Consider the following 11,304-nt stretch of genomic DNA (forward strand, 5'->3'; position numbering starts at 1 on the left):
TCTGGGGTACATGTGCAGATCTTGCAGGATTGTTACATAGGTATACACATGCCATGGTGGTTTGCTGCCTCCATCCCCCGTCACCTACATTAGGTATTTCTCCTAATGTTATCCTTCCACAACCTCCCCACCCCCTGCTATCCCTCCCAACCTCCCCACCCCCTGCTATCCCTCCCCGACCTCCCCACCCCCTGCTATCCCTCCCCAACCTCCCCACCCCCTGCTATCCCTCCCAACCTCCCCACCCCCTGCTATCCCTCCCCGACCTCCCCACCCCCTGCTATCCCTCCCCGACCTCCCCACCCCCTGCTATCCCTCCCCGACCTCCCCACCCCCTGCTATCCCTCCCCAACCTCCCCACACCCTGCTATCCCTCCCCGACCTCCCCACCCCCTGCTATCCCTCCCCGACCTCCCCACCCCCTGCTATCCCTCCCCGACCTCCCCACCCCCTGCTATCCCTCCCCGACCTCCCCACCCCCTGCTATCCCTCCCCGACCTCCCCACCCCCTGCTATCCCTCCCTGACCTCCCCACCCCCTGCTATCCCTCCCCTGAGCTACCCTTGCTTTTCATAAACAAAATAATAAAAACCAGTGTGGTCATGATATATTGTCTATTTTATAGAGACGTGAATCTCACTTGCTAATATTTGTTAAGGGATTTAAACTTCTTTGAAAGATCTTCTATGACTATCCCATTTTGTAGTTTTCTTGTCAGGTTATGGTATCAATTTGTTCCTAGTCTGATAAAATTTATTTGTGTAAATCTATACAAAATATTCTCAGGGAAAATTTATGCAAGTTTGGGGTTTGGTGTGTGCGTGTGTGTGTGTGTGTGTGTGTGTGTGTGTGTGTCTTAGTGCATAAGAGTTTGGAAAAGCAACCAACAAACCTTCCTGAAGTGACATTTACTTTGTGGGAACATTTTTGATTACAGGATTAATACATTTTATGTATGTTTACATATGATGATTCAGATTTTCTATTTATCCTTAAGTTCATTAAATAAACTGTAGTTTTGAGTATTTCATCCATCTCATCCGCATTTTCTGTTATGTCAGTGCAGAATTGTTCAGTTTTCTTTCACCTTTGTAAAGCTGCGTGTGGGGTCTGTAGCGCTGCCTCCTGTTTTGTTCCTGTATGGAAATGTGTACCTGCTCTCTCTTTTTTTCCTCATTGTGGCCAAGATTCATGTATCATTAATGTTTTCAAGAATAAACCTTTTGACTTTATTACTTTTTCTCTATTTTTTGTTTGTCCCCATTAGAAGCTCCTATTTTCCCAAGTCATTGGTTTGATGTGTAATATTTACATGATCAATCAATTTGAAAACATTTTCAGACTTCTGTTTTGTTTTACCAGTTAACTCATTGTGAACTGAGAGGCCTGCTTCTTTATTTTGATAATACAGGGATACTATTTATCTTTGCAGAATCAGGTGACTCCCAAAGTTCCCAGAATCTTCTGGTGGTCTATGTTAGGGGGTCAGGCTGGCTGGGGTTCAATGGTGCCCACTGGGGGCAGCTTCCATGCCTTCTGGGGTCCTGAGTCTTCATGGTGTGTAGAGTCTGGGTCCCCCTGGACTAGTGGACTGCCAAAGTGGCGTAGATGCTGTGTTCAGCTGGAGGTTCCCCTGCCTGGGACGAAGGAGGCTCAGTTGCCTTCCGTCTGAGGGTCAAGGTGTCCAGCTGGGCGTAGGTCACATCCTGGGGGGCTTCAGATGCAGCAGCCTGCAGTGAGAGGAGAGTGAGAGGGAAGGAACATGCTGGAAGGTGGGTGAGGCCTGGGGGCCTGGAGAGGAAAGTATCTACCTGACTGTCCATCTGCCTGTCCTCTTCTGCCTGTTTGTGATTTGTGTCCAGGAATTTCCTGGACAGTGGAGAAGCAAGGGAGGCCATTTCTCTCTTAGGTCTGGAATGTTTCACCTCAGCATAGGTCTCTGCCTGGGGGTCTTCATCATATGGGCTCTGCTCGAGAGAGACAGAGATTGGAGGGTGTCGTTGAGTCCCCCTGACCCCCTGGAGTCAATTTTTCCCACTGTTCCCAGAGTGATCCATGTACATCCCTTTCCTGATGGAATCTCAGGGACGCGCTAAGGCCGTGGAGGGTCTGGCTGCTCCCTCCCTGCGGTTCTGGCCTCTCCTCCTCACTCTGACCTTGCTCATTTGGCTGCAGCCTCACGCCCGCCTTCCCACAAGAGCTCACTGCGGCCTCGGGGCCTTTGCACTGCTGCTTCCTCTGCCTGCAGGGGCTCGTCCATCAGAGGCTGGTGTGGCCCTCTCGGTCCAGGCTTCTCAGATGACAGCTGACCAGACAGCCCTCCCCTTACCATCCAGACTGGCCCCACTTGCCCGCACTCTGCCCTTTCCCTGGTTTATTTTCCTTACAGCACGTCGCACTCCCGGACACTGTGCGTTTATTTGCATTTTGTCTCCCACCACGAGGTGAGCTTAGAAGGGCGGGGGTGGCTTTGCTCCCTGCTGTGTCTGCAGCTCCCACGGGGAGCCCCGGCCACAGTGAGCTCCTGGGAACACTCTCTGGCTGAATGAAAGAAGGGGAGCCCAGGGCACCGGGGTGGTTCATTCCTCATCCTCCTGAGGCCTGAGGAGCCCTCTAACAACCAGACGGCCAAACAGAGGACGAGGAGCATGAAGGGGACCCGGGAGGAGGCCCACGAGGTCCCAGGACACCAGGAGAGAGTGAAGTCACAGCAAGCGGGAAGCAGTGTGCTGGACATGGAGGGTCTACCCTAGACGGTACTGAGAGCTGGGGAAGGAGGACACAGAAGTCCTGCTGTGTTAGATCCGGCACCAGGAGGCCTTTGGTGCCCAGGACAGGGGCGGGGTCTCACCCAAGTGTCCAGCTCCACCTCGTCCTCAGGCTGTGTGTCCTTCACGGCAGCATCTGCTGGGGCAGAGCATCTGCTGGTTCATCTCCTGGGAAGGTTCCCTGGGACCTCTCAGCCCCACCAGCCCCTGCCCAGCTCCCAGACGGAGCCACTGAGATCCAGGGAGGGGCTGTGATGTCCCGAGGTCCCACAGTGTGGGGTGAGATCCTGTCACCCTGAGCCCCAGACCCCTTCCAGCCTGTGCCCTTTTCCCATTGCTACGGAAACTGTGGGCCCCCATCTCCCTCCTGGCTGGGGTCACCTCTTCCTCTCACTCACAAAGGGTTTCTTCCTGGGTGTCGGCAGCTGGGCTGGACCTACAAGAGGACACGGGAGCTTTAGGGGCAGTGTATGGGCCGGGGTGGGTGGGAGTCTGGGGTCTTCGGGCAGAATTACCTCCTCTGCAGGCCTCTGCCTGTGGGTTCTGGCTCCACAGCCCCTGCAGGATGTTGTAAATCAGCCTCTTTCTGGGCTGCGTGAAGAAGGACAGAGTCTCAGCCCTGGGAACACCTACCCTGCACATGCAGCTCGAAGGTAAGGAAGGAAACCTGGAAACACTCCTGCTTCCATGCTCCAAATGTCTCAAAAGATGGAGAGAGCCCGAAGGACACTTTACATTTGTACATGAGAACTGACATTAAGTGCTTTCTCAATTCGCCTGGTGAGAAATGCTAGAACAGTTTCTCAAAGCTGCATTTTCCCAGCGGTTTGGATTCCCTCTGGCTGGTGCCCTGAGCCCACCCTTGGTTGGCCCACAGGATCTGCCCCTTCCCTACTCACCTGATGTCCAGCGTTTGCCCTGACGCTGATGTCGGAGGATGAGGGAGAGGAGGAGGAGGAAGAGCAGCAGGATGAAGGCCACTGAGACCCCGGTCACAACCCCCAGGTTCCTTCCCAGACCTTGAGCATGATGATGTCAGGAATGGGGTGATGTCATTGAATTGAGAGCCTACTGTGTGCAGGTGACTGCTGGCTCTCTTATTCATCTCCTCCAACCCCCACAATAGTCGAGCACCATGGAATTGACACATCCATCCCACCTACTTTACAGATGAAAAACTGAGGCTCAGAGAGGGGAGCTGCCTGCCCCAGGCCCCCCAGCTAGGCAGCGGCAAAGCTAGGAAGGGAACCCAGGAGTCTGACCTGCAGCCCTTGTTCCCTGCACCTGAGCTGAGCCTAGGAGCTCCAGGGAAAGAGCCTGACCTCCTGAACCATGGCCCTGCTCCCCTCCCCTGCCCCATGTCACCATCACTGTCACTGCTGCAGGTGGGACAGGACAGGCCCCTGAGGAAATTGGGTCTGGGAGGCTTCCCTGGGAGTCCTCCTCTCCAGGAGGTCACAGCTGGGAGTCAGAGCTGAAAGGAACTTTCCCACCCTGCAGGCCTCTCTCCTTTATACTTGGAGAAACTGAGGCCCAGGTGGGGGAGGGGCCTGTCCCCGTCACCATCTCCAGAGGAACCTTAATCCAATGACAGAACCCAGCCCCGCCTCCCCTGGACCCTGCCCACCTGCCACTCAGAGACCCTCACTCACCACTTTGGGGATCTGAATCCGGGGGAGTGACAAGCTGGTCCCCAGGGCCTCCTGGGTCAGGACGCAGAAGTGAGGCCTGGGGCTGTCCTCACCATGTCAGCCCGGCTGCTCCTCCCCCAGGCTGGGCCCCAACCCCTCAGCGGCCCAGCCTCAGAGCCCCTGGAAGCCTGTACCCCCATCTGTCTCTATCCAGCTCCTGGAGGAGGCCTGGGCTGAGTCCTTGAGGGGAAGGGGATCCTCTGGGAGACTTGGGACTGCCCTGGGGGAGGCCGCACTCCCTCCCAGACAACCGGCCTCAGTTACTCACCAGGTGTGGGGATGGGACTGGGGGGTGGAGGGCTGGGTTCCCTGGAGGGTCCTGGGTAAAGAATGAGAGGAGGCGGAGGAGCTGGGTCTTGCCTGAAGCCTCCACCTCAAACCAAATTTCTCTACATCCACCCTGTGGCCCTCCAGTCCCCTCCCCAACCCACCTCTCCTCTTCATGATGCTGGCGATGCCGCTGAGGGTGGGTATGCCTGGGAGGGCCCCATTGTCCTCCTTCCCTCTGAGGGCTGAGGCCCCTCTGGCTGAGCCTCCTTCAGACCCCCCTCCCTCCATCCCAGCCCAGAGCTCTCCTGGGGGCAGGGCCTGAGCTGAGCCTTTGAGCTCAGAGAGGACAGGTTCAGGGCCCTCACCTGAGACCAGGAGCTCCAGGGGGTCACTGGGGTGAGACAGCAGGTAGGGGTTGGAGCTGTATGAGCCGTAGCACCTGTAAGTCCCCTCGTGGGCTGAGGTCACAGGACTCATGGGGAATTCAGCCTGGTACTTATCAGATTGGTATTTTGATCTTAGACACAGGGGGGCATCAGCTGCCCCCTCCTTGGTCAGAAGGAAAGTGTCCATCCACCCCTGTGACTGACACAGCAGGGTCACATTCTCTCCTGAGGCCACCGTGGGGCCCGGCTGCACTGAGAGGGAGGGTCTGGCACGGATCTGTCCTGGAGAGAAGGATGGTGAGGGGCTGGCCCGCCTTGTTCTGAGCTGAGACCCCAGGCCTCCCTCTGGGACCCTCAGTCTCTGTCTCTGTTTTCTCTGAGTCTCCCCCTCCCCACCCATCTGCTGTCTCTCTCTTTCTCTCTCTCTCTCTCTCTCTCTCTCTCTCTCTGTCTCTCCCTCCCTTGGGACCCCCACCTCTCATCCCAGCCATCACCACCTGGGCTCCCCAGCAGGGCCTGTGCAGAGCCTGGGTCCCTGACTGAACCCGCTGGGCTCCTCACCTGCGATCAGGATGTCCAGGGGGTCACTGGGGGCCGACCACTCGGAGGAGAGGTTGTGGGCACCGGAGCATCTGTACTGGCCCCCGTGGAAATGGCTCGCAGGGCTCAGGGTGAAGTTGGCCTGGGAGACCCCGGCCTGGAGCTGCCGGCCAGGGCGCTGGAGGAGGTCAGGTCCCCAATCCTTGTACAGAGCGAACCTGTCGTAGCTGACATCAGAGCCACACTGGAGGGTCAGGCTCTCCCCAGGGGCCACGACAGGACCCGGCTGCACTGAGAGTGATGGCTTCTCAGAAACACCTGGGAAAGGTGGGCATGGTCTCCAGGAGCCGACCCTCAGGCTCCCCACAAATCCTCCCTCTCCCCCCGCCTCACCACTGCTGATTTTCCTGTGTCTCTGGCCCAGGAGCCCTGAGCCCTCTCACCCCAACTCATCCCACCTGGAGCTGTCCTGAGACGCGGCTCCTCCTCACCTGCCCGGAGACTCAGGGATCTCCAGGCAATGCTGTGAATTTCTCACCTGGGACCAGGAGCTCCAGGAGATCACTGGGTGACGACCACACATAGGGATTGTCAGAGTCATAACCATAGCACCTGTACATCCACCTGCGACTCGGGCTCACGGGGCCCACGGAGAAGACGGCCCGGGATGACCAACGTGCATGGGGCTGGGAGTTCAGGCGTTGTGGGTGTTCATCTTCTCCTTCATTGTGCAGAGCAAACCCATCAAATGCCAGCTGTGACCCACACTGGAGGGTCACGTTCCCTCCCGGCGTCACCACAGGGCTGGGCAGGGCTGAGAGGGTGGGTTTGCTGTAATATCCTAGAAGAGAAGGAGGCACCGTGTTAAGGCTCACACCTCCCACATCATCCTCAGGGCTGTGCTGTGAGAAGGGAAATATTCCTGAGAGCAGAGCCCCTCAGAGTCTGGGGCTGGGACCCCTGAGTGTCCTCTCACCTGTCATTACCAGCTCCAGGGGGTCACTGGGCTCTGACCAGCTAGTGTGTCCATGATACTGACAGCGATACCGCCCTGTGTGTTCCCGAGCAATGGACTGGATGGGGAACTGGCCCTTCTTCACAAGCTCCTGTGGGATCTGCCTAATCCAGGATGCTGCTTTTTTTTCTCGATATAGACGGTACTCCCGGGCTTGCAGGCTCGCCTGACACCTGAGGGTCACGGGACTCTCCTGGGTGATCACAGAGCCTGGATCAGCCCAAAGCATGGGCTTGGGGAGGGTCCCTGGCAGGAAAGCAGAGGTCAGATTCTAAGTCATTTCCACCCAACCCAACAGATGTCAGCTCTCAGCCACAGGACCCTCCAGACCCCCATCAGTCAGCCCAGTACTGCTATTCCCCTCCCCAGCTGCACGGGGGTGGGCCTTGTCCCCAGTGAGGAGGAGGACCTGGGCCAGCTGGGGACAGACTCACCTGCCTGCACGTGGGTCCTGGGGCCCAGATTCAGCCCTGGAAGAGAGTTCCCTGTGAGAGATTTGCCCCTGAAGCCTGAGCAGGTCCTCCCCTCCCTGGGATCTTTGTGAGCCCTGGGGTCTCCTCATGGACCAGAGTTTGGCTGTGGGGTGAGGTCCCTCCTAGGTTAGAATCTCCCCTCCCTCTTCAAATCTCACCAAGACAGATCAGGACCATGAGGATGGGGGTCATGGCGTCTCCTCCCACTGCCCTGCTCTGCGGATGGATGAGCCCTCAGTGCTGGCAGGACAGAGAGACACAGAGTGTGGACATTTGGCGGCTGGGTCGTTCTTGTCATGGGGTTGTGTAATCTGCAGCCACACAGGAAGCAGAACTGCCTTCAGGAGCCTGGCTCTCATTCCTTTAGGGCTGAGGTTGGGGTGGGCCCAATGCCTCTGCAGACATTTCAGACTGTAATGGGGTCTTTCCTGACCCCCAACCACTGTCTGGTTTGTTTTAATCTCACTGGGAGCTGGGATATAGCAGCAAATAGAACTGGTGCTTTTCTGCATCTGCTTTTCCAGATGAGGGTGAGTGAAGGCTTCCCCTTCCTTCTCACTGCCTCCCCATGGGGTTTCCCTCCCTCCTTCACCACATCCGTCAGCACAGCAGTGCAGGGTCATTACCATAGCTGTCATCTCTCCAGCCCTGGAGATGCTTCAGGGAAGATGCAGGTCCATGCTGCAGGCAGGCTCAGATCAGCAGAGATGCATCTCACATCTGTCTGTGCGGTCCAGGCTGAGCTGCCTGTGGCCGTGAGCACAGAAGAGAAATGCAAGGAAACAGGGGAAGGAAAGTTGACTTCTTTCTTGGCACTGGATTGTGGGTTTTCTTTCAACCAAATAGTTCCCTTCTCGACTTCCCCTTTTTAAAAATGAATCATCTCATCCCACATCTGTGACTTTTCTATTGGGTGTCTGCAGTAAAGGGATTGGGTAATGAAGTTTAACCTGAGAATTTCAGGAGTTTGGTTCAGGGCAGGGCTTGTTTCTACATCATTAGCAAAAGGGTTAATTTTTCAGTGTTTTCTAGAAATAACCTAAGGTGCTTTATCAGTAGCTGGGAATGTTCAAGACCTCAGCTTGAGTTTAAGTCTGCAGGTGAAACATGCATCAGTCCAGCTCACAGGGCAGTCAAAGTGGAGGAAACCGTGGGGCCCTAGGGAGACCGTGGCTCCCCCTCGTCTGTGTTTGTGGGCAGAATCTGGGTCAGCTCAGCTCAGTGACCCGGGCCACATTCAGCACTGAGCCACCTCCCCCGGGTGCACGTGACACAGAAGTGCTTTATCGTTGTTGGACCGGGCATCTCTCGCACATGAGTGTGAGGCTCACAACGGCCCTGCTGTGCCGGGCACGTCACGGAGCTGATTCTAAGCTTGGGAGCGTGGACACTGCAGGGCAGGAGCAGCTACAGCAATACCCTCATCATTTTTCATTCCTGAGTCAGCCCTGAAAAACCCTAAGGAAGATCAGGTGTGTGAGAGGAAAACCACCCCAGAGGAATGAAAATCAAACAGTTCATTAGAGAAGATACAGGCAACTATAGAAATGAATTAGGAAACTATACTGATGTGAAAAATAGTAAATTCTATCAACACATTTAGAAATAATATCATCCAGAACAAGACACAGCTAAAATGATAAACATCATATTGGTGTAGAATATTATTAAAATTTTCAGAAGTCATCAGAGAAATCTTAGAAATGAAAAAAATAGAAAAGATAATGCACACAAGAAATAGAATGAGAAGAGTGAATTGATATCTCTGTATGTGTCACACTTTCAGAATGAAGGAAATAAGGAGTATGTTAGTCAGTAAATACCTGCGAAGAAAATAGTTGACATTTTTACAGAAATGAAGAAAGAACATAAGCTTAACGTGCACAAATTTATAAATGAAATTAATGTCTTAACTATGGTAGAGTGAAGGATATTTAGAATAAATAAAAAGTAATTTTAAAACTACTAGAGAAAATAAAAATTATTGTGAAATGAATGACAAGCACATTGGGACTGGATTTCCCAAAGTAAAAAGTGGTGGAAAAAATGACTGGGGGTTCAGGTTCAAGTTGGCTGAACGGAAACAGCTAGCATGTGCCTCTCTCGTTAAGAGGAATCAAAATGGTGAGTAAATACCAAACTACCAAGTGGATCTTCTAAGAGAGCTCACTGGAGCTCACCGGAGAATGAGGACATGGAAAGCAGAGGGAAGAAAAGCTGAGAGCCAGGAGAGGTTCCTAACATGGAGAAGTGGTAAGTGAGTGACAGATTCCCCAACATGAGGAAGGGGTGAGTGGGTGAGAGGCTCTGTAACACTAGGAAGGGTTGAGTGAGTGAGAGGCTCCCTAACAAAGGGAAGAGGTGAGTGAGTGAGAGGCTCCCTAACAGTGGGAAGGGGTGAGTGAGTGAGAGACTCCCTAACACTGGGAAGGGGTGAGTGGGTGAGAGGCTCCCTAACACTGGGAAGGGGTGAGTGGGTGAGAGGCTCTCTAACACTGGGAAGGGGTGAGTGAGTGAGAGGCTCCCTAACACTGGGAAGGGGTGAGTGGGTGAGAGGCTCCCTAACACTGGGAAGGGGTGAGTGAGTGAGAGGCTCCCTAACAAAAGGAAGAGGTGAGTGAGTGAGAGGCTCCCTAACACTGGGAAGGGGCGAGTGGGTGAGAGGCTCCCTAACACTGGGAAGAGGTGAGTGAGTGAGCGGCTCCCTAACAAAGGGAAGAGGTGAGTGAGTGAGAGGCTCTCTAACACTGGGAAGGGGTGAGTGAGTGAGAGACTCCCTAACACTGGGAAGGGGTGAGTGAGTGAGAGACTCCCTAACACTGGGAAGGGGTGAGTGGGTGAGAGGCTCTCTAACACTGGGAAGGGGTGAGTGAGTGAGAGGCTCCCTAACACTGGGATGGGGTGAGTGGGTGAGAGGCTCCCTAACACTGGGAAGGGGTGAGTGAGTGAGAGGCTCCCTAACAAAAGGAAGAGGTGAGTGAGTGAGAGGCTCCCTAACACTGGGAAGGGGCGAGTGGGTGAGAGGCTCCCTAACAAAAGGAAGAGGTGAGTGAGTGAGCAGCTCCCTAACAAAGGGAAGAGGTGAGTGGGTGAGAGGCTCTCTAACACTGGGAAGGGGTGAGTGAGTGAGAGACTCCCTAACACTGGGAAGGGGTGAGTGGGTGAGAGGCTCCCTAACACTGGGAAGGGGTGAGTGGGTGAGAGGCTCCCTAACAAAGGGAAGAGGTGAGTGGGTGAGAGGCTCCCTAACACTGGGAAGGGGCGAGTGGGTGAGAGGCTCCCTAACAAAAGGAAGAGGTGAGTGAGTGAGCGGCTCCCTAACAAAGGGAAGAGGTGAGTGAGTGAGACGCTCCCTAACAAAGGGAAGAGGTGAGTGGGTGAGAGGCTCCCTAACAAAGGGAAGAGGTGAGTGAGTGAGAGGCTCCCTAACACTGGGAAGGGGCAAGTGGGTGAGAGGCTCCCTAACAAAAGGAAGAGGTGAGTGAGTGAGAGGCTCCCTAACACTGGGAAGGGGTGAGTGAGTGAGAGGCTCCCTAACACTGGGAAGAGGTGAATGGGTGAGAGGCTCCCTAACACTGGGAAGGTGTGAGTGAGTGAGAGGCTCCCTAACAAAAGGAAGAGGTGAGTGAGTGAGAGGCTCCCTAACACTGGGAAGGGGTGAGTGGGTGAGAGGCTCCCTAACACTGGGAAGGGGTGAGTGGGTGAGAGGCTCCCTAACACTGGGAAGAGGTGAGTGGGTGAGAGGCTCCCTAACACTGGGAAGGGGCGAGTGGGTGAGAGGCTCCCTAACAAAAGGAAGAGGTGAGTGAGTGAGAGACTCCCTAACAAAGGGAAGAGGTGAGTGAGTGAGAGGCTCCCTAACAAAGGGAAGAGGTGAGTGAGTGAGAGGCTCCCTAACACTGGGAACGGGTGAGTGGGTGAGAGGCTCCCTAACACTGGGAAGGGGTGAGTGAGTGAGAGGCTCCCTAACAAAGGGAAGGGGTCAGTGGGTGAGAGGCTTCCTAACACTGGGAATGGATGAATGGGTGAGAGGCTCCCTAACACTGGGAAGGGGTGAGTGGGTGAGAGGCTCCCTAACACTGGGAAGGGGTGAGTGGGTGAGAGGCTCCCTAACATTGGGAAGGGGTGAGTGGGTGAGAGGCCCCCGGGATCCACACCCTT

General features: G+C 54.9%; 1 protein-coding gene across 6 annotated transcripts in view; it reads right to left on the reverse strand.

Annotated features, from left to right (window-relative positions):
* Positions 1-596: 596 nt before the first annotated feature.
* The window catches only part of LOC105705733 (leukocyte immunoglobulin-like receptor subfamily A member 3), a 30,728-nt gene continuing 20,020 nt past the window's right edge, over positions 597-11,304 (reverse strand). Inside the window, exons 4-19 of one of the 6 annotated variants that reach the window (XM_064380850.1) lie at positions 7,770-7,890; positions 7,302-7,454; positions 7,105-7,140; positions 6,632-6,916; positions 6,194-6,496; positions 5,677-5,973; positions 5,095-5,397; positions 4,728-4,778; positions 4,421-4,471; positions 3,668-3,787; positions 3,402-3,497; positions 3,284-3,326; positions 3,167-3,204; positions 2,852-2,904; positions 1,812-1,967; positions 597-1,730 (exon numbers count right to left, since the gene is read on the reverse strand). In XM_064380850.1, coding sequence (XP_064236920.1) covers positions 1,584-1,730; positions 1,812-1,967; positions 2,852-2,904; positions 3,167-3,204; positions 3,284-3,326; positions 3,402-3,497; positions 3,668-3,787; positions 4,421-4,471; positions 4,728-4,778; positions 5,095-5,397; positions 5,677-5,973; positions 6,194-6,496; positions 6,632-6,916; positions 7,105-7,140; positions 7,302-7,335 — 2,013 coding nt within the window. In that variant the 5' untranslated portion in view covers positions 7,336-7,454; positions 7,770-7,890 and the 3' untranslated portion in view covers positions 597-1,583. Of the gene's footprint in view, positions 1,731-1,811; positions 1,968-2,851; positions 2,905-3,166; positions 3,205-3,283; positions 3,360-3,401; positions 3,498-3,667; positions 3,788-4,420; positions 4,472-4,727; positions 4,779-5,094; positions 5,398-5,676; positions 5,974-6,193; positions 6,497-6,631; positions 6,917-7,104; positions 7,141-7,301; positions 7,455-7,769; positions 7,891-11,304 lie in introns of those variants that run through there. The other 5 variants (XM_064380851.1, XM_064380849.1, XM_064380853.1 and 2 more) reach the window with 5 other exon arrangements.

Source organism: Aotus nancymaae, unplaced genomic scaffold (genome assembly GCF_030222135.1).
Source record: "Aotus nancymaae isolate 86718 unplaced genomic scaffold, 86718_ANA_hifiasm-v0.15.2.pri h1tg000028l, whole genome shotgun sequence".
NCBI lineage: Eukaryota > Metazoa > Chordata > Mammalia > Primates > Aotidae > Aotus > Aotus nancymaae.